The sequence below is a fragment of the Leuresthes tenuis genome, unplaced genomic scaffold (assembly GCF_036924035.1).
Source record: "Leuresthes tenuis unplaced genomic scaffold, fLeuTen1.0.hap1 SCAF_6, whole genome shotgun sequence".
In the NCBI taxonomy this organism is placed as follows: Eukaryota; Metazoa; Chordata; class Actinopteri; order Atheriniformes; family Atherinopsidae; genus Leuresthes; species Leuresthes tenuis.
In genome coordinates this window covers 24,043,195-24,065,595 of record NW_027325360.1, presented here as the reverse complement: position 1 = coordinate 24,065,595, position 22,401 = coordinate 24,043,195, and the positions used below count along the sequence as shown (strand labels likewise).

General features: G+C 38.7%; 1 protein-coding gene across 1 annotated transcript in view; it reads right to left on the bottom strand.

Moving 5' to 3' along the window:
• LOC140309249 (transmembrane protein 132C-like) overlaps positions 1-22,401 on the bottom strand; it is a 102,277-nt gene that overhangs the window by 27,051 nt on the left and 52,825 nt on the right. Inside the window, exon 3 of the mRNA XM_072387066.1 lies at positions 10,308-10,454. Within this exon, the coding sequence (XP_072243167.1) occupies positions 10,308-10,454 (147 nt within the window). The remainder of the gene's footprint in view (positions 1-10,307; positions 10,455-22,401) is intronic.

Here is a 22,401-nt window from a genome sequence, read left to right as displayed (position 1 = left end):
GTTTTGCTCATTTTATGTTGTTTTAATGTAAAGTGTCTTTGAGTATTTAGAAAAGTGCTTTTAAATAAAATGTATTATCATTATTATCATTATTATCCTCCTAAGGGAAATCCTTAAAGGCACGCAGAAACCAGGTCCTTTCAGCTCTGCCACTGTTGGCATAGCAACAGAACCTGGAAAGCACACAAAAGTCATTGACTGGAGAGGCCTAGAGAATCATATCAATGGTCCTCTATCGCAACCTAGGATTTACCCCCGAGGCTTGTGGAATGGGCAGGGTTAAGCTTTGGCTCTGTGGGACGCAGAAAAGAGTGTCACAGGAGGAGTTGCAGCAAGGATCAGCTCAGTATTACAGTGTATGTTTTGGAAGCAGGTCAGTGATGAATAAGGACCGCAGAGCCAGATGTCGAATTTCTTGCAATAATAAAGCAAGACCAGAGCCATCTTATGAAAAAAAAAATAGATTTAAGTGTGTAGTATTTACCTCAACAAACAAAAGCAGAAAAAAAACACTGATAGTCAAATGTGCTTACAACAATTATACAGTACACATGTGCAATTTGGCAGGATATTATCATGCTCACATTTAAATATTCAAGTTATACTCCTGTTGTTTTTGAACTCGAAACATAATGTGTAAACAGAACAGCTTTGTTTGGGATAATTACAGAGTTGGCGTGGAAATGATGTGGAGGCCTTATGGGCATGATTGCCTTGTACCTCGGTGTTAATGTAGTGACTTCTCGATCAGAGAGGTGTGATGGAATTAAAAGAGTCAACTCCTGCACACGACCTACTTTTTTAAAACTCTGTAAGAGATTCAGTGTAGTTTAGAAATCATAAATGTACATGAAACCCAATTCTAATTTTTGCATGAACCATCAGTTTTCCCTTGGTGTATCTTTACTTTTGTGCACACCTGTTCAAATGAGAGTTTGAAATAAATTAGGAAGTAAAAAAAGGAAGTCTCATATTTCACTGCTAATTGTTGATAAAAATATATTATGAAAATCAAAAATGAGTTGTTCTTCAAATTCGTGTTGGATGTAGACATGCTAAACAAGTAACAGTAAAATGATTCATCATTTTAGATTGATAAAACCTCTGAACAGTTATCATGGGCTATCCATCCATCCATTTCCTATACCGTCAATCCGTCGGTCGGGTAGCGGGTGGGCTGGAGCCTATCCCAGCAGTCATCGGGCGAAAGGCGGGGTACACCCTGGACAGGTCGCCAGTCCAAGCTATCATGGGCTGTTGGAGCTAAATCCATGGATCTTAAATGCCATTGTTACAAAGCCTGAGTAGCATTTTCGCATCTTAAAGAGCTCTATCAGCTCCTCCCAGTACACTCCCAGCTCCTTGTCAGTAGTTCATTTTATATCAAGTTTATATCGAGTTTACCCCCCCTCTCTCTCTCTTATGAACCACTTAATGTGCTCAGTACAAAAATTACAACTAGAAAATTTATATGCACACATAACCCCCTATATTTCCCACCTTACACACATGACCAGAACAAATTCAGACAGGCTGTTTCATAAATCACACCACATATTTGCAGTACTCTGATAATGTTTTTACCTAGCACATACAGTATAATACACGTGTAGGCTTACAGCAGCAACATTTCTCATTGCTAATGCATTAATCAGCACTTAAAGAGCACAATGTGAACAGCCTTCTTGGCAGGGGAGACATTATAAAGCATTTTGTAACAAAAAAACTGCATCCACACACCCAAGGGTATGTGAGCAGAAATGAGACATTGATCCATAATTGGAAGCACTCAGTCATGAAATCTAAAGACTAATTAAAGAAGTGATGCAATGTTGCTCACCTACTTAGAGCCTGCGAGAGTTTGATGTTGAAGAATTGAGGTAGAATGATGAATGATGGACTTAAAACAACTCTCTGACCTCATCAGTATGAGCTCTTCTCATGAAGCCAATAAGATGTGGCTTTGCAGGCAATGGCACACAGAGGAGGAAAAAACGAAAGTGAGGAACTTCTGTTGGTGTTTTTTTTAGAAATGCCTCCACAGACTAACGGCTGCTTTACATGCTTTCCCATCTCCGCCGGTTGAAACTCAAATCACTTCATCAGCAACACATGTATCAGTGAGTGTGTGTGTTTGTCTGTGTGTGTGAGAAGGGAGACAATTACACTGGGGTTTGTGGGCTCAAGGTGGAAAGGTGACATGTACAAAGTGCAGCATCTCATCTTGAGGCATGAACATGTCTGCTGCTTCTGCTGTGTTGATGTGCTCAGGGTCCACCCTCCCATAGCCCAGAGGTTGAGGTGTGTGCACCGCCTGATTACATGTCAGGGCCAGTAAGTCCTGCTAAACAGGCACCGAGCTGCAGGGGAAAAGTGCCTCTGGAGGCACCCTACTTTTCTTTGCATGTTATCAGCTGGATATAGTTCTGCTTTCAACTTGCTAGGCTTGGGATGAGGACAGCAAAAAACTGCTTGTCAGTGTTTGCACGCACAAATGCAGTTGTGCAGATGAGAGGAAGTGATGCGCACCTCTTCTGTTTGTCTTTGGTTGATTGAATTTGCTCCCGACTGATAAGTTGTGATAAGTTCTTTAACACCCTTTTCTTTGTGTAAGTAAAACCCCCCATGTAATTTTTTTTTTTTACCTAATAAAGTCTATGTACCTTTCTCAACAGCCCAGGGTCTGTTTTTAATAGGATCATTTCTTTTGTTTAGGTCAGATAAATGAAACAGTCTTGGTGCCAGGGCAGGTATGTCTTGAAGGCTAAGCTTAACTGAGGTTAATTGGACTGAAGAAGTAGCCAAGATGTCTTTTACCTATTCAGATATTTAATAACTTGGCAAGGAAGGAGTTTTTAAAGGAATTTGAATGAAAATGTTGAAGAGATCTGGAGCTTATTCTCACAGCCCCATTCATCAGCATCAGAGGTACAGCATTGAATGAAGTATCTCTTACTGTAATACATTTTAAACTAAGCATTAATAATACATGTACTTAGAATAGACACTATAAAGATGTAATCACAGTGGCGCAAGAAAAACACCCAGAATGTTTGTCAGATAGCATGCAGACAGTAGCATTTTTACATCTCACACCATTTCTCCCCCTGACTGAGTGCTACCTGCAGTGAGCACAGCAACAACAGCAGCCTATTACTACTAATCTAACCATATGTCTAATTTCACCTAAATCATGTCTAAGTGCATAGAGAATATCAGGACATATTTGCAGAGAGTAATATTCATACATTTATTTTTGTGATAAAAGAATGGGAAAGCAAACTAAATTGTGCTCATTTGTGGCTTTTTCCCCCCGTCACCATAGCTTTTCAAAACAAACCAACAGGTCCTGATATTCATGTGAAGAGAATGGAAATAAAGAGGAAACGTTTTGCCTCATCCATGTATTTTCTCAGAATCAGACATCAGTCTATGGATCTTTTGACACAATCGTTTTTTTTGCTATCTTGTCTGTTAGGTTCACAGGTGAAATGGGTGCGTAAAAGGCTGATATGTATATCTTATATTGATATAATATTTACTCGTGACGTACAGGTAGTCCTGGAAAAAATAACAACTCATAAATGGGATTAAAATGTGACCACTAGATTTCCACGGCATCATGGTTTTACACCGTTTGCAGTGTAAAACCACTCCCCCTCATTTCTTCTTCTTAGTCCTGACTGTGCTGTTCTGGCACCAAACAAATGCAGGCAACAGTTTAGTTGAGTGCTGTAAAACTTTATGCTTTTTTGGAGCTTACTTGCTTTAGATACAATATCAAAACACAACATAAAAATGAAATGTCTCCATGGCAACATAATTTCTAATGTCAAATGAATTCTAAATGTATATTACTTGTCCCTCGTTTGTAATCCATCTGAAAACAAACTCCTAAAGTATTAGCTATTGGAGGACATGCTTCTTTCTGGTTAAGCCATAGCTTTTGTTGCCCAGCAACAATGATAAATATGCTTGGTTGTTGCCCCTGTTATTCAATATTTCTCAATATCTTAAAGATTTAATTTAAAAACATAAAACTGCTGTAAAAGAAAAATAGGACTATAATTGTATTTAAATATGTTTAACTTGTCAAAATAAATAATAGTTTCTAACAGTTTTAATCTACATAAAAACAGGAAATAATTTGTCGGAATTTCAAAACTCCAAATACTAGAATGTAATCCTACAAGGGATTAACCTCTAATAGCAGGATACTTAACCATAAACCTTTATATATCTGAGACACATGAACTCTCTGGTACACACGTAAACCTTAATCTGTCTCTCAACAGTCTCTCCGCTAAATGCCACATGGTGCTGATAGTGTGATATCAGTGAATCTGAGCATCTGTGGAATCTGACATCGCTCTTTATGTCACTAAAAATTGCTTTTCAGGTTACTGCGTAAAGCCAGTGTAATCCACTTTATGAATATGTTCAATTAACTTCACAGTCATTTGGTTTAGATGTATGAAGCACAGATCAAATCCTCCTCACTAAGTTTATTACTGAAAAAAGTGCAGTAAGCTGCACTAGGAAATACTAGGAGCAGCCTGAGCGGTCAGGAGTAATCTGGCCTGACTACTGTAATCAAATGGCTATCTTGGGGAGACATTTCTGTTCCTGTCCTTATACAGGAAACCAAATCACATCTATTCTATTCCAAACAATTTGACTTTTTCTTTCTCATCAACCTTTTATTATATCGCTCAATATAACACTCCCTCTCTTCATTTCCTCTGAAACATTAGCATCAACATTAAAGCTGTGATACATCTGTCAAAAATTAGTGCTGGCCTCATCACATTTCTATTAATAAAAGACAATAAAGAAAAGCCATACAGACAGTTGTGTGCTGGTAAATAGTGCAAATGAGGCACCACCAAGAGTTTTTACAGCAAATGGGTGCCACTGGGAATTGGGCTGATTCATTATTAAGAGTGTTAGCATTAAGACTATCAAGTTAACATTCTGTTTGCCCCTTATGTAATTGGGCATTTAATTTTAGCTTTGATTTATTCAGCATTAAAACCCACAGCATGTGGCTAATTTTTGGGACTGCTGAACACTGGGTTCATCACTCAACATCAAACTGGTCTGAGGTCACTGCAGAGTTGATTATTGTGAAAATATTTGTGCTCATTTTTTTTACACAAGGTAAAGGTTAAGATTTCTCTGAGACCTTGAAATAGCTTAGAAAAAATGATATATCTAAGCTATCTTAAATCCTTTGTTTCACTTCAGTTTTGCTGGAAATGTCAGAATCTATAAATTATTATATTGTTGACTGTTTAGTTAGAACTTGTGATTAAAACAAATTGTAAGATTGCTGCTAAATCTAACACTTTTTTTGTATAGCTGCATGATTTATTTTTCACTGGGATCCTCAGCATTCCCACTGATGAGATTTACCAGCCTGCTTCAGTGGAAAAGTCATTTAACTTTATTGTGAAATAATGCTTGCTTGATTTAATTATCTTCTTTTTAACTTTTTGCAGATTTGATTCAGACAATGTAAAACAAGCCAACCGAGTTGTGCTGCCTCTCTTGGGGTTTGGCTGTAATGAGTGGACGGCCTGCTCCCCCTGGGTGGGTGTGGTGTGAGGGATTAATGGTGTGGCAGCAGGCAAGGGAGATCCATCTGAACCCAGACAGTATTAATGAACTACCGAGGCCCAGACATGGCACTTCTACTGAGGCCTCCACTTATGGCTTATGACATGCTGAGGAAGCAGGACTGCTTTTGTTTCAAATGAGCTTGTCTTTAATGGTGACAAAGTGAACTTTTCAATCTACCAAAGTGCATTTCAGCCAATTTTATGTGTGCTCCACATAAACATTTTGTCCCTTTCTGTGAGGACTCATTTTGAGTTCTTTCACAGGCTGTTCTGTGACACCACTGACAATTTGAGCCTGTCCCAGAAAGGCTGCCAAGTTTGAACCAAAAAATTATGTTAAGGTAGAAAAATAAATAATCAGGCAATAAATGCAAACTGAAGACACACATTTGTCATCTCTCATCATGAAAAACACTCAGATATTCAGACTGTTTTTATTCATATGAAAAGTATACTCAATAATTTAGAGAACAAGAGCTTTGGATTAAACCCTATCAAATTCGAGTATGTCAGTGGTTCATTATTTGTCATATAATGACAAGCAAAAAACAGTTTTCAGGAAAAGACTGAGCATAAACCAAGGACCATTTGCTCACTGCTCACTGCAACACAGTATAAAATAAGCTTTACCACTAAAATTAGAATTGTTGATTTCACACTAAAATCTTAATCTGTTTCAGGCCTCAAACAGCTGGAGTTTGCACTGGTGTTGTTTTTGAAATGGTGATTAGAGAAGATTCATTAGCCTCCAAACTTTTAAGCTGAACTTTTAGATAATGTGTGTGATAATGAGACTCATTATCATGCTTTTCAACTTGATCAAATATAGCTTTTCATTTAACCAACCAATGACAAAATTCTGGATGACTATTACCTCCTTATTGCGTGCTCAATAGATTTATCTAATTGAATTGAAAAGAAGCAACACCTGGTGCTTGACGTCTCCGTCAGGGTGAATTCAGTTCAGTTATTTCAGACAAAAGCCAAACCCATCTTCACACTATAGCACCCCTTGATGAAAACCTGTCACTGTTCTATTGTTTTTATTATGTAAGATGCTGCCAGCCAGAAGAGTGTGCAGAATTCCTTATGCATGCAAAGTGGAAGAACACAATTAAAAGGCGTCAAACCTCTGTCTGACAATGTGTTGATATTAATAATTTCAAAATTTCTAATATGAATACAAGCAAAATCTTACAAGATGTGCAGCTGTGAAGCATATGATGACAAAAAGTTGATGGATGAGAGTAAGCAATCTGTTTCACAGTAAGTCAGGTGGGGTTGGAGCATCAGCTGTGAATGGACAGACGGGAGTGGCTCAGCTGGCAAGACTGAGCAGCTCAAAGTGACTAGCTGAACTAGCACACAGAGTACACCTGACCCATCAGTAATGCTGTGCTCTCATGTGTGCAGTGGGGCTGTGCTCATGTCATGAAACACACACACACACACACACACACACACACACACACACAATTAGCCCTTCACAAACACTATTCAAAGACATTTATGTCCAGTTGACAACCCAAGGTCCAGTTGCAGGATTAGAGGTTTCAGTTTTCACTCCACTCAGAGTGTGAGTGTGTGTATGTGAGCGTGCTTGTTTCTCTATATTTATAACATCCAAAAATAAGGAACCCACTATAGCTATGTTAGCCAAAGTGGCTAACAGTTAGAACCCCAAAGAATGCGTGTATGTGTGAGGATGAAACTCAAACTTTGCTGATTTCAAGAGAACAGTTAGTGGTGACTGGCGGCTGGGTTATTTGCCTTCCATCTACAGACAGTTTGTTTTAAATGTGCACAAAAGCCAACCTAAATTTAAAAGAAAATCTTGGGATAAACTGAACAGAGGACTGTTGCTGTGAGATTTCTGACTGAAGAAGCAATCTATTAAATATGGTAATGCTCACAAGAAAAGGGAAACCGCATTTGACATGTATACTTATTTTTGATTGTATTGTATTTTTGATTGTATTGTATTTTTGATTGTATTGTATTTTGAAATTCAGATACTAAAGTAAAGAGTAAAGAGTACATTTTCATGGCTAAATGCAATTTATTGTCCACTTCGAGTGTTGTTCTCATTTATCTTTTATTCTAATCTTATCCAATGAAATGTGATCTATTTTATGCCGTAAGAAAGTTTTTTCAAGCTCTTCTCAATAAAGTCTCATGATAACTCAACTGCCATCAAACCATCACACCATTTCCTCAATTAATTTGATATTCATCAATGAATATTGTTGAAAATTGTAAATTAGTATATGCTATTATGTTTTATTTAATCTAACTGGAGGTAACACCTGAATACTTGTATTCAAGGGATAAACATGTAAAACTGCTGTTAGAAACAAAAATAAGATGCAAACAGCATCCATACTTGTTTGACCTATAGCGTTCAAACGCTTCATTATCCTTCTATCCTCAAAGAAGACTCGGAGAGAAGAAAGCAGAGAGAGTGACAGCTCAACGGATGAGATACCTATGTCTAATCTCCTTCTAAAAAGAGCTTCATTGTGATGACTGGGAGCAAGGAGGGCCAGACAAAAGGAAAATAAGGGCATTGTTTGTTGTATAGCCATCATTGGCTCTTCTTTGTCAAGTGACTTTGACAGCTGCTGGGATTAAGAAGCAGTCTGACATACATGGTCCAAACAGCAGGGATTGTGCTGAATGCGCTCACGCTCCTCTCTGACTTCTCCACTTTGTAAATCTCTAAAATATAATTTTACAACAGTAATAAGGCGTATGTGTGTGAGAGAGAGAAGGTGTGATTATGAGACAGCAGAGAGATAAGCACCTGCACAGAGGAGGAGCCATTCAAACAATCCTGCTTAGTGCTGCAGTTTCCTAAATGCTCCTGTGTACATTGTTCAAGATTCAGCTGCTCATCGAAGACCTATCCACAAGCATATTATATTAGATCTAGGGTAATGCTTTAATGTTAAAGGCCAACAAATCAGCTTGGACAAACTTAGCCAGTTATTCCAGATACAGTACATTTGACCATACCTATACTTACTCAATGTGTTACTGTTCAAAATACCAGCCATCAAAGATATTCTAAATGTATCCTATCTACCTTGCTGAAAATTACACAAAAGCAAATCTAAATGATATTATTGGAATCTTACTGTAACAAGTCTCAAACAGAACTTCTTTTAGCATACAGTTGTCACTACCACATTTATTTATAGTCGTATTTAGACATTAATATCATTGCTACAGACGTTCTGATCATTATTTCAATGTGAGGATAAAGAAGAAACAAGTGCAAACATAATGATTATTGACAACATATTTGTATCCTAGTGTATATTTTCAAACAACCAAAAACTTTCTATTTATAGGATTTAGCTGTCAGAACTTGTTACACCAGCAAATGGAAGGTCTGAAACGTAATTTTAATGTGGAGGCAAGTTTGAGCTCCCAGGATAGATTGTGGTTGGAACTCGCTGTTCATGAAGTCAGCTAAAGTCGTGCTGACTGCTCTGAAAAGCTCAAATATTATACCAGTGCAGTCGCACCACTGATGACTGAGAGTGACCATCGGCAATGGACACAACTAAGCGGCAGCTCTAAATGTACAGAAGAAGGGCAATTTCTAAAGCAATTTGCTGTATGTGAAAGAAAATGCTTACTAGCTGCTTCTGATATCACAGCCAAGGCTGTCCAAAAGCATGCACAGCTGTCTATGTTTTATGTGCTGTAACACTACTGGCTCCATAAAAATTCCGTTTAATGATCCACTAATAATAGTATTACTAAAAAAAGGGAAAAAAGTAATGGCACGAAAAGATTCAAATGACTTATGTCTCACATGCAGCTCTGCACTTAAATAACCCACCGCACAACTTTGATTATAAAGTTGGAGTTGCAATGTCAAGAGTACTTTTTTCTTAAGGGAATGGTTTAAATTTGTCTAAGTGGAACGAATGCCAAAGAGCAAATAAGTAAGCTTTCCCCAGCCTAAAATCTGCCTCTAATCCATAAAATTACACCTGTCACTAGAAAGTTGAATTTATTAAAACTACTTCCTGATCCGAGGAGGAAAAACCATTAAAACACACAAAGGCCTTCAATCAACACTTAATTAACGCAGCAACCTTTCCTTCGTGCTGGCAATCACTTCCCTATCTGCCAGATTAGTTTAGGGACGTGAATACAGATTGGAAATGGTCAAAACAAGTCTGAGGCATGGCAGTAGAGAAAATAAGTATGCAAATAAAATGAGTGCAGGGGAGGGGCAGGCCGGCAAGAGAGTGGGAGCAAGAGAGAAATGAAGATACTGCAAAAGTCAACTTTTTCCTCCACATGGTTATGTCAAGTCAAGTGTGTCATTTCAGCAGAGGGAACATCACTTAGTGAACCATTCACACTGATTTAATTTCTTGTGTGTCTCTTGAGAAATGTGAAACATCAGTGGCAGCACTAAACTGACAGTGAAAATATTTTAGGAGATTGGCTCATCAAGTCTTATAAACCCATTTTACAGATGAGACCAAAATAAAATATGTCTAATACAAAAGTGATAAGTGACTACAGAAGCAGAAATAATGTGAAGTAATGTTAGGCATAATATAAGTAATTTTGCCTGTCTTTTTTTAGAATGAAAATAAACATTTTTCTTTAGGGGGTCATTGATTAGAAAATCTGAAGATGTGAAGTCATTCACATGCTGACCTTTGCTGATCGTAAGTGGACTGCTTTCTGCGGCAGTGGAGAGTCACAACTCGATGGCCTTCACTCCTCAAATCCTGGCTAACTATCCACTGAGTGGGGTTGCTGGGACGAGCTCCGAGAAATGCCACTCCTTCCTTCAACTTCACTCTGTGGAAGGACAAAATATACATGTTTAGAAATGAACTTGTTTCTGCCGTGAACAGCCTCACTTCAGTGATTCAAACAAAGATCCAGCTAATCCATGTAAACCATCTTCGTCCGAAGAAACAATGACTTTTCTTTTGCCATTCTGTCAATAAACACATCATCCAGATGGTTCTTCAAAGGATGTCGCAGCTGCAATTTTGGTCTTTGATCAGACCGTTTTAATTTCCCATGAGGCAGCTGGTTGCGATGAAAAAAATTGTTATTGTCTTGTTTAGTTTGTGAACCCTAAATATTGTCGATGTACTAATTCACCACATTTTCTTCAGATCTGAAACAAAATGTATCAAAAATAACCAAAGAAAAAGAACATCACCGGATCTGCCATTTGTGGTAAATAGACTGTTTGACATGAAATTAGGATATGAGTGTGATCCCATTATGCTACTCTCCCTCCTTTACCTCTATCTATAATAGATTCCCCCACGAAGAGTGAAAAAGACATTATGAAAAGGTCTCTTTGACAGCGGTAAAATTACAGCGTCACTGTCCTTGGCTCAGTGGACTACAAAGGATGAAAAAGTCTAAAGGAAAAAAAAAGCAAATGGAAATGGCTGTAAATGTAACTCATATTATAAAGTACTCACTGTACAGAGGCTGATTTAAAAGTAAAAGTGCTGACATATAATAGATTTAGACTAATGTTCCATAACGTAACACAGTCAAAGGCCTAGGGGATTTTATCCGAGAGTGACAGTGAAGTACCAAGATTGAAGAGCAGACGAAATTATAACAGAAGGTCCAATCACTTTCCCTGTCCAATCCATACCACGCTGGCAGATGAGACCAAAGATACGGCTTTGCTTTCATCTTGAATTTGTTGCCGTCTTTTTTAGATGCAATTGCCTGTCCCTCCTCCAATGAATATACCAGTCCTTCCCAATCAAGCCTCCTTCTTTGATGTGATACCTTGTCATGTTTTGCTGCAGGTTACATGTGAGAAGTGAAAATGGAATAAAAGATAAACACCAAACCTACAGTAAGACTCACTTTAAACGCGTGTGAATGACTCTTATGTTTGTGTGTGTGTTATGTTTCTAAAAATCTTCCCTCTGTGTTGTCAGATAAAACATTAACAGATTTTGCAGCAACTTCACTTGTTTAGTAAGATAAGAGTGCACAATATTGTGTGCACAGTGACTTGATCATCGTTTGCCATCTTTCAGACTTTGTTCCGCATGCTATGAAATGTAAGATTATTGTTCCACCTGATAAGGCTAATGTCACCGAAACTGTAAATGAAAAAACCTGACATTTAAACACACCATCGAGCGGTGGAAGTATGTACTGTGTTTCATTGCAACTGGCGTGGAAAATGACAATGTTTCTTCCACAGACTATACATATGAGTTAGACATCTGTCTATCAGACCAGCCTGTTTGGTTACAACGGTGAGAAGCTCCGCCCCAGGCAATGCCAGCGATACTACCACATCAGTGTAGGAAATTTATGTAATCAGAGAAGAGCAGAAATCATATTCTATTCTGTTCCAGGAAAGGACAGCTTCTTTCAACAAATTTAACAAATGTGTAACATTTTAGAACAGCAAAATTGGCTAAAACAGGATTTATTTTACAACACTTTATCCAGAATTCCCAGAATGTACAAGAGGCTTACAATGTCAATCCAATGGTGGATTTTTCCCCCCACTAAATGTTAGATTCACCATTCAAGCCAAAGTGAGAGGAAATGCTAAGAGAAAGCTGACTGGAAGTGAGTATACAACTACAACACAAAAAGCTCATTTACAGACCTCCCCAGGTCCCAGCGGGAGCAGCAGGGTCTTGTATCTGGTTTCGTTACACTTCAGTGATCGGGTTGTCTATCACCGGTTTCCAGTGAGGCTTCAGAATGTTTTAAACAGAGCTGAGTCATTACCCCATAGTCCGCATCCTGCCCATAGAGCAGTTGTTGGAGTATGAAGTGTCAGTTGTAGTGTATTTTATTGACTTAATGGTCAATTTGACCTTATATTGGGCGGCTGTCGCTCAGGAGGAAGAGCAGTCACCCATCAATCGGAAGGTCGGTGGTTCAACTCCAGCCTTCCTGGGCTACATGTCAAAGTGTATGGCTAGGGCAAGACACTGAACCCCACATTGCCTACCGGTGTATGAATGGTTAGAAAGCACATAGTTATGTAAATAAGATGTGCTGTATAAGTATGGGTGAATGTGGCATGTAGTGTTAGAAGCACTTTGAGTGGTCAATGCATCCTGAGGGGGAAGGAAAATAAAATCTGTATCAAATTTGTGGGCAATCCATCTGACAGTTTTTGAGACGTTTTTTGCAAAACCTTATGGTGAAGCTGAAGTCATTATGATTTACTGTCTACAGTTGATGATAATGTGGAAAAACTGTGCTAATCCATCTGTCACTTAATAAGAGAAAACTTTGGGCTGCTGCGGGAGTAACAACATCACCCAAATCAGCATGATTTATTCTCCATGGACATCTGTAATAATTGTCATGCTAATTCATTAAATATTTGTCATGGCATGTCAGAAAAGCAATAATAATTTCCCACCTGCTGGAGATGCAAAAACTAGCAGATATTAACAGACCATCCAACATATGACATCTTAAGAACAAGCTAGTAGTATATTTGAATGTTTTCCCAGCACTCAGAAATATAATGCCCCTGAAATGTCTAACCTCAACAATACTAACTTGTATCGCTGTATCGCAACAAAGATTGTTTTACCATCTATCATCTAAGGAGAGAAGTGTATGGGAATCCACCCCCCCCCCAAAAAAAAACAGTAACCATCAAGTGCTGCCAAAAGAAACCTTCAGACTCAAAAACACTATCTATCTATCTATCTATCTATCTATCTATCTATCTATCTATCTATCTATCTATCTATCTATCTATCTATCTATCTATCTATCTATCTATCTATCTATCTATCTATCTATCTATCTATCTATCTATCTATCTATCTATCTATCTATCTATCTATCTATCTATCTATCTATCTATCTATCTATCTATCTATCTATCTATCTATCTATCTATCTATCCAATTTAACACCAACCTGCTGGTTGCTATTTTTTGGTGCATAACCAACCAGATCTCATAACAGAATGTGAAACAACAACTATGTTGGTCCTCAACTCTAAATTTAGCAGTTTCACAATAAAGGTTAAAATCATACTATAACTATGACTCAATTCATCTACTTGTCAACATGTTACATTTCCATACTTCCTAGATGATGATGTCCACTTTCCACAACTCACTAGCTTTTTCTCGCCAACAAATGCTTATACCGAGGACTTTCATATAAGACATTGCTGGTTTGAGACTTTCTCCACGGTGTTTTCCACCAACATTGCACTTTCATACTTCCCTCCCTAATCAATCCTATTACTTTCTATATGACTCTCAATCGCAGATGGTTAGGGGTTAGAAGTTAAAAGTACATTGTTAGGATTAAAATGAATGTACAGGGTAGACACTATAATAATGCATGGTTAGACAGTTATGATAACAGCTTATATATTTGAATATATATAGACCACAGTTCCTGTTGTGTTACAATAATGCTGGGTACAGAAAACAACAGCCTAGGGATATGTTGCAATCTAACAATTTGAAGCCACGAATAGACATACTTATAACAGGTTTTCTGGTAATACAACAGACTCCTCATCTGAATCTGGGACTTTGACCTTTGACCAGACTATAGACCTTTTAACATATCCGTTGTGCATTACTGGCGAAAAAAAAAAAGACTCCCTTAACTCTCCTTGATAATTCACACTTGCCAAACAGAGACAGCTCAGCTGTACATCGTTTGTGTGCTTGCACACATCAAGCCAGTGTCACAGAATGAGCTAAGTGACAACAAGACAGTTGGTTAGAATGATGAGTTCTGCGATGGCGGCTTGATATGTTTTTGCTCACAGCATTGCAGACCCATTTTGTTGCAGACCCAGAGATGCATCAACAGTGGATCAACTCTAACCCTCCATGCAGCCTCTACATGCACAAAGAGGGCACATAAGTCCTGGTTTATGAAATGTGCATGTAAATAAGCCTTATCTCTAATATATTTCTTTTTAACTCTAATTCTTGGCTTCTGCGGACCATTGTGGATTTGGATGTGGAACAAGGATGATACAATTTTCACCCAGAATTTAGCAAGCAGATTTTTTATAATGAGAATGTCTTGAAATATTAGTAATGGCAAATAGTATTTCAGATACAAAATGTCAAGAGAGGATATTAAAGCTCACGTGCTGCAACACATTTACCTCAAAGTTTGACAGGCTCACACTCCACTCAAAAAGGAATGAAACAACACTAAATATGAATGCACCTGGCTGGCTCTCCCCAGTCTCTAAATATGTCTCCTATGAAGTCAAGGAGCTACAATCATGACTGAAGGTTCTGGATACAAGGTATTAAATAACTAAAAGGGAAGCAAAGCAACAACAGGCCTCAGAGGAAATAAAGTGAACAGTGTAAAGACGCAACAGTGTTTAGCTGACAGTTTAAAGTAACCCAACATGCACTTCCTCAAAACTGTCAGCTATCACAAGAGACCCCGATGAGTCTTCGCTGACACCACACAAGTCTGAGCCAAAGGGAGCTGAATAAAGAGAAGTGGATCCAGGCAGTATATAGAGAATCAGTGGGGCATTCACAACTTCAGAGCCATTTTATGTCATCATGACCCTGTCCTTTACTTGGATAAAAAGCAAATCTAATTGTAACCATTTCTGACCTCAGTTTTCTGTTCTCACCTTGACTCTGTTACTTTCTTCTCTTTTCTCACCACCCATTCTCCCTCTGACCTAATTGTAAGCTCAGACTCCTCAGAGGCTCCCTTAATAAGAGCTACACTATACTTCTCAGCAGGACAATGAGATAAATAAACGTTTCCAGAGGAAATCCAATAAGGTTCTGGCTTGACAATAATGGGAATCCCCAGTCAGTGGTCTGCCACTGCAGGCTGTTCTCCAGTTACTTCTGTGACTTGTTTCCATTAAGCTCTGTTGAGCTGCTTCTAACTAAGATGCATCAGAGAGTTGTGTGGTGTATTCCAGTCATTCCCTTCTACTCCTCTGAGAACCATATGCATCTACAATCAACAACTCCACATGGAAACTTTTCCTGTTTTATTGTGCCATTCCGCCTCCATAAACAATGCACAGGGATTGTCACAGCTCAGTGGGGAATAGGGAGAAGAGAAAAGCTGCAGTGTGGAGAAACGACAGAAAGACAGCAGGACAACTTTGTGATGGTTTGTGGTTGACGTCTAATGGAACAGTATAAAGAACCACACTCATCCATCCTGCCGAATTCGTAGACCATAACTGCTGTAAGAAAAGACATAAGAATGAACACACATACATACACAGGGGTGGGGAGAAAAAAAGTAAATCAAGTCAAATGCTTACTCCCCATCCCAAAGCGACATATCAAAACAGAATTTCTCTGTTTAAGCAACGTTCAATAGGACATGGAAACTTTTGCAAAAGTCTTTCAAAAATTTAAGGAAGGATTTCTAATGTGTTCTAGTGTGTATATGTCTGACAATGTCCACAGGGGCTTTAAGAGCATAATGGTATGGTATTTTTGTTGAATTTATACCACCAACCAAGTCTCTTAGCTGTTATACAGCACTCAGTGGGATATGGTGACTGCCTGCATGTTGATGTATATAGTAAGCCAGAGTTTTTACTACAGCTGTATGAATCAAAACACCCATCACAAATTAAAGGCTTTTTCTTTTTGTATGTAAATTGAAAAACAAGCACATGACACAAGCCCTACAGGTGAAGGTGATATACTGGAACAACACCATAAAAAGAGTTAACATGGTGAGAGCCGCATATGCAGATTCAGCAGTCATTTTAATCTGATTTACATTTGTGGTGTATAAGGGATGGTCGCCTTCAAACAGCCTATATGTAGATGGTAAAGGAAGAACTCTGCTGACACAGACTTGGTCGAACACCAAAGTATTCTATTGTCAACCAGGTACATATCAGAATTACAGAATGATGCATCAAATCTGGAGAGATCCTCAAAGCCAAAAAGTCTGTGTCATCTCTCCCTCACTGGGGTGCTTCTCCCCTTATGTAGGGTAAAACCATTCCCTATTTGGTGACCCTGGGTGTGCTCAGTAGTCTGACTGAAAGATATATGTATATCTATATATCTCTGGTGTGGCTGTCCTGGACATTCTTAACTGAGGGAGTTAGTTAAGACTATACCGGCGGGGGTTATACCCCTGGCAGGTACTACCAAGCCAGGCAGTTATCAGGTTAGAGGCCAATCTAAAAGCAGCATTGCCATCACCTATTGGCAGTAGGATAACTGGATGAAGATTGGACCGATGTATTTGTCATGAATGGTGTTTCTGCCTATGCAAATTAATGTGGAGCTCATGTGCATATTCAAACTAATTTCAAAAGAAACGTGTAATACAAAAAGAAAAAAATTAAACCTATTTGGGTGTATTTTGGGCATTTTAGATTAGTGTATAGCTCATTCACATATTCAAATTCATTTTCAAAGAAACTTGTAATACAAAAATGTTACTTTTCATGGGTACTTTCACTGTATAAAGTTTCATTTTGATAGGAGTAAAGGAAAAAAATAGCCCCATTGGGGTGTATTGTTTGTTTGGCCTTATTGGCACACATCTCGGATTAATGAGAATTTAACATATTTCCTCAACTAGGATTTCTTAGGACTTTTAGTATGTTGTTCTGGACACCTCATAGAAATGATCTAAGCTGAAAAATATTATTTTACAATACGTTCTATTTTTGGCTCCAAAATGAGTTACTTTGCCTGGACTATTATTTGAATGACAGAGCTCCTGCATGCCATGGCCACCCAAAAAATTTTTAAACAATGTGAAATATTACACTATTCAAAACTTTTTTTGTGCCACTGGTGGGACACTAAGAGCTGGTTAACATGCTTCACAATTGTATTTTCCCCCCATGCCAGGAGATAGATATCGATGGTGTCTCATTTTTGAATTACACAACAGAGATTATAGAAGTACCCATTGTTATCCTGAGAAGCCATAAAGGAGAGGCAGAAAGTATTAGTACTGGATAGCTGTTTGCCAATTACTCTGTCTTTTGTGTAGACACGGTTTGAGCAAAGAGAGGGGAACATCTAAAATCCCATTTGAAGAATTCATATGATTGCTATCATGGAGTGCGATTTAGTGGTGTTCTCGCAGAATGTGTTCGCCTAATTGGATTTTCACAACATTTAAGTACACAGCAAGGAAGAAAAGATCATGCAGAGGAGGAAACTGCAGAGGATAGCAAAAGAAATGTTTTGCTATATATTTTTCTAAAATATTTTACTTTAAAAATATCAGCACACACTTCTCTTTACTGTTTCTTCGGATAGAAGGTTCTTAATCCCAGTATTAATTAATCAAATTAAGCAATTTGTCTCCTTATTATTGGTACATTACTCAATGGCTGCAATAGTTTGAGAGAGCAAGTGGCTTAAAAGTATATGTTTGCTGTTGTATAGATTGTTCATAAATGAGCGGCAGCATAATGCCACCTATCGACTTGTGACTGCTTGTCCAGCCTCAAGGTACTTTTTTCATTGTTGCCATTTTGGAAATTTGGAACTAAAAATAGGATTGATTTGAAAACCCAAGCGGATCCAGCGGAGCTGCACTCTTTAATATCATTTAAATTTAAAGTAATAATAATGTTGTTTTTGGAAATTCATCAGTTCATGGACAATTTCAGCCATAGAGATACAAATATTATTTTTTCATTGACTATAAAATTGTTTATCCTTGCTGGAAAGTTGGGAACTCTAATATGAAAATCTAAAAAAATGTACACACCTTTTGAGGCCTAAAACACCATGTGGAGTTTTACACTCTTTTGTTTTTGCCTTTGTTTTTCAGCCCTGGTATTTCAACTCTCTCCTGTATGGAGGCAAGCAGAAAGCCAACAGCTATTCTGCAGATGAATGTGTGTGCACTGCAGGTAAACACAACACTATCCCTCACAATTTCACATGCTCTCAAAATCCACATGGGCACAGGAGAAAATGGAAGAACACACACATGTGCACCCACAGATATGCATAAATGCTAATGAATACATGCGCACATGTAAGCATGGATGTGTGGCTGGCACATGTATGTGCACACTCAAGCGAACCACGAAAAGAGATACTCAAGGGAGCATGCTGTGAAGAGATAAAGTCACAATGTTGCCTTCGGCAAAAAAACAAAAAAACAACCACACGCTTTCTTTTCATTTCTTAGCCTTCCCCCTCATTTTCATTTTATTCGCAGCTTCGCAAATACAGGAGGAATAAAGGATTGTGTGCCCAGAGGAGAAGGTTGGTAAATGGGAAAGCAATAGTGAAGGCTCTGAGTTTGCTGTTTGCACTCTAATGTCTCATCTCAGATTTCATGCGGTGTATTGGGTAGATGAGGTACATTACTCATGAGGTTACCTTTGTAAAGTTTGCATTCTTTTAGGTCAATCTTTGCTGACGAATAGCCCTCTATTGAGCTTTCATCGTGACAATGCATTGATGACAGTGCTAAGTGAGAGGTGAATGTCAGTGAAAGGCACTTAAAACGTAAGCATCCCATTTCTAAGTCAGTCTTATTCAAATAAGTAGTATTAGGCCACTTATGAAAAATCACTTCTTGGAGCAGGTTGTTCATATACCTTAACATCAGGCTCATACAAATTTCATGACGGAGGATAGGTATTACTTACTTCCTTACCCTATTATTTCATAATGTCAAAAGTGTTTATTTTTGTAACTATTATTAAATCTCAGTCAAAAAATAATACGTTGGATCTTTACAAATGCACAAGCTGAATTTACTGTGGGCAACATTTAAGATCAGTTTAAAAAAATCTGGAAAAACATTTAGCTCAACAGCTTTCTGTAGACCAATGCAATATGAACACAGGAGCTGTCAAGTAAAAGGGTGACAGCAGTCATCAACATGTAGACCTGTACCTACTGACACACTTATTTAGTGATTGGCATGTGGCAGAGATCTTCGTTGGGATGGGGAGGACATGAGGCACTTAGTCCTTCAGGGGGTTGTGCTTAGTATTCAGCATGGTGTTAGCTTTTTAACCTTCCCCCAAAGCCCAGGTTTATTTACAACAGCCCATGGCTTCCTCCCTACATTCACATATCCCCTCATCCCCTGCCCCGCCCCATGTCTTCTCTTACTAACGGGCTTGGGGAGTTGGTAAAAGATAAGCTTTGTGTTGTGGCAGAGGCAACTGACACCGCTTCAACAACATGAGGATTTAGCCAGCAAGCAGAGAACTAATGCCCTGCACGTGCAGGGAATCTCTGATGCACACCCGCACCCATCAGCTCATGTATACTTAAACATGAATGGAAGTGCACAAGTTTCTACAAACATGCAAACACCCATGTGCAGACACACTAACTTCGTGGAACCAGCATTAACAAAGGAACCAAGGAGTTCACACTGAGGCACAGACACACACACAATGAAAATGGCCCCTGGCATGCCTTACTCTAATGCTCACAAAATTGCTTTTAATTGGTGCAAGAGAATAAATCAAGGCTAATCATGTTTAGAATATAACAGATGGGCAAGAGGGGAGAGGGAAGCAGATAACAACTGATGAGCAAAGCTGGCATGCAGATCATCAGAAGAAATTTTAAAAAAAGCTTACAATTTTTGCAGTTTCCCCACACTCTATGGCATCATACATGTTAAGGACATAGCAGCGGTTAAAAGGCCTACTAAACTCTTGAACCCAATAGTCCGCAGGAAAATATCTACACATTGAGTAAGTAAAGCCTGATAAGTCATTGAGAATTCTCTGAGAGGGAAAAGGCCCCAAGGCACTCTGGGATTCATCCCCACTCCCTCCTCTTCGCCCATAGTTGCTTTGATGAAAATTAGCTGCCAGTCTTTGGCACTCGTCGGATTGACACAACTTCATCTGCAGCTCACTGACCTTTATGAAGGGAACAGAAGAAGCGTGGCCGTCTACCTCACACTGAGATCAACACAGTGAGAGATAAAACAATAACATCCTCAGAAGCTCAATGAGATGACACAGCATGGAGTTCGACTTCCCACTGAAAGACATGACTGGAGTAGGGAGGGTAAAGGTGTATAAAACGATGGAGGTGTCTGTACATGGTGAATGCAAGCATGTGTGTCTTCTCCAGTGGCAAAAGGCAGTGGTTAAAACTGTCAAATGACTTGAGGGAGATAAAAGCCCAAACCACAGGCCAGAAGAGCGCTGCTTTACAAAGACAAATCAAATGAATTAAATCAAACTTGTGGAACAGACTGTAATCTCCTGCATGCACCGTCTCGTTACCAAAAGCTCATAAAATGAAAATTGTGCTTCTTCATTCCACTTACTCCAAAGGAGTTGATGTGCTTTAAAATATTCAATTTGCAGGCTCACCAGGTAAAATCCATTAAAGCCAGCCAGTAATGTCAATTGAATTAGGGCTGCTTCGTATAAAATGTGAATTCTCTGTTCTTTCAGCTGAATGGCTCTGCTGGCACCTTGTTTGCAACTACAAGGCAAATGGGATTAGGAAGAGACACCGACCACTAATGTAATGACATAACCTCACAAATCATGCAAAACTACAGGGAGCAGCTTGAAACTGTTTAGAGAAAAAGCATTGCAGTCTATTTAAGACTTTTTTTCCACTATGCAGAAATTGACACTTATTGCTGGTTGATACATTTCTGTTAGTCAGCTGGTGAATGTTTAGGAAATTTCTTAAGAAAACCCCACATTCATGAACGTGTTCTTACACAGTAAATTATTTGCTCTTAGACTGATGAATGCCAGTCTCTTCATAAAAGGACATGCAAGCTGTCCCTAATTTACATTCTTTTAAGTTGCCTAAGGTGCGCTCAATTGTCGAGCAATTGTGTGGGTGCATCTGATTAAACAAAACCTCCTAGTGAGTCTGAGGGTTGGTCAGTGATGTTATTAACCAGGGCGCCAGGGCATATCCTCGATCGCCTAATAGAACAAATCATAATAAAAAGTCTTCGTTGTACAACACTTTAATTATTAAAAGATATGTACCAATGAACTGTGCATCGTGAGCTGCTCCTTGCTCAAGCTATATGCCCATGGAGCTGTTCTATAAGATGAAGGAGTTGTGTGCTCCCCCTGGGAAGCGGGATACCGTGTTCATTAGATGGTTCTGGGAGTTGCAAATGAGTTGGACATTTGTGGAGTGATATTGCTTGCGATTGAGGTATGGGAATAGATCTGGCGAGGGGGCTTTAACACGCACGTGTCTACTGCATTGATGTTGTTAGGAGGACCAGCAATAGAATTAAAGCCGCTTTTGACTGTGACTTGTTCTTCAGCTATATTTGGAAACTTTATGTATTATGTGGCCAGCTGATTTATTACATCCACGACTTGTGGGAGAGTGCGGCTGACAACTGTGATATGCCCATCCAGCAACAGTAAATGCCATTTTGTGAGCAGGTCTGTGATAAAGAAAGGCCACATTTGACATATAAAAAGGGTGGAATTACCAACTGGTGGCATGCTTTAACTTAATGTAAATTAAAATGTTGGTGCACTTGATTGACAAAATGCTTTGTAAATTACCGAATTCGCCTATTTTGTTCAAAATTGTCAGTGCACAAATGTACGTAAGAGTACTCCTGAGTGTTGGTAGGATTTGTTCTTACCTAAGTTCTTACCTACCTCTTACCTGGATAAGAAAACTAGATGTAGATGGTTGTGGTGAGTGCCATAATCTTCTTAAAATAGCGCACAAGTAGGACTTAAGAACAAATTTGTTCTGTTGGTGAATGTGGCCCATTGAAACTAAACCGAAAAGAGCTCTGAAGTGTTTGAATATTCTGCTAAACC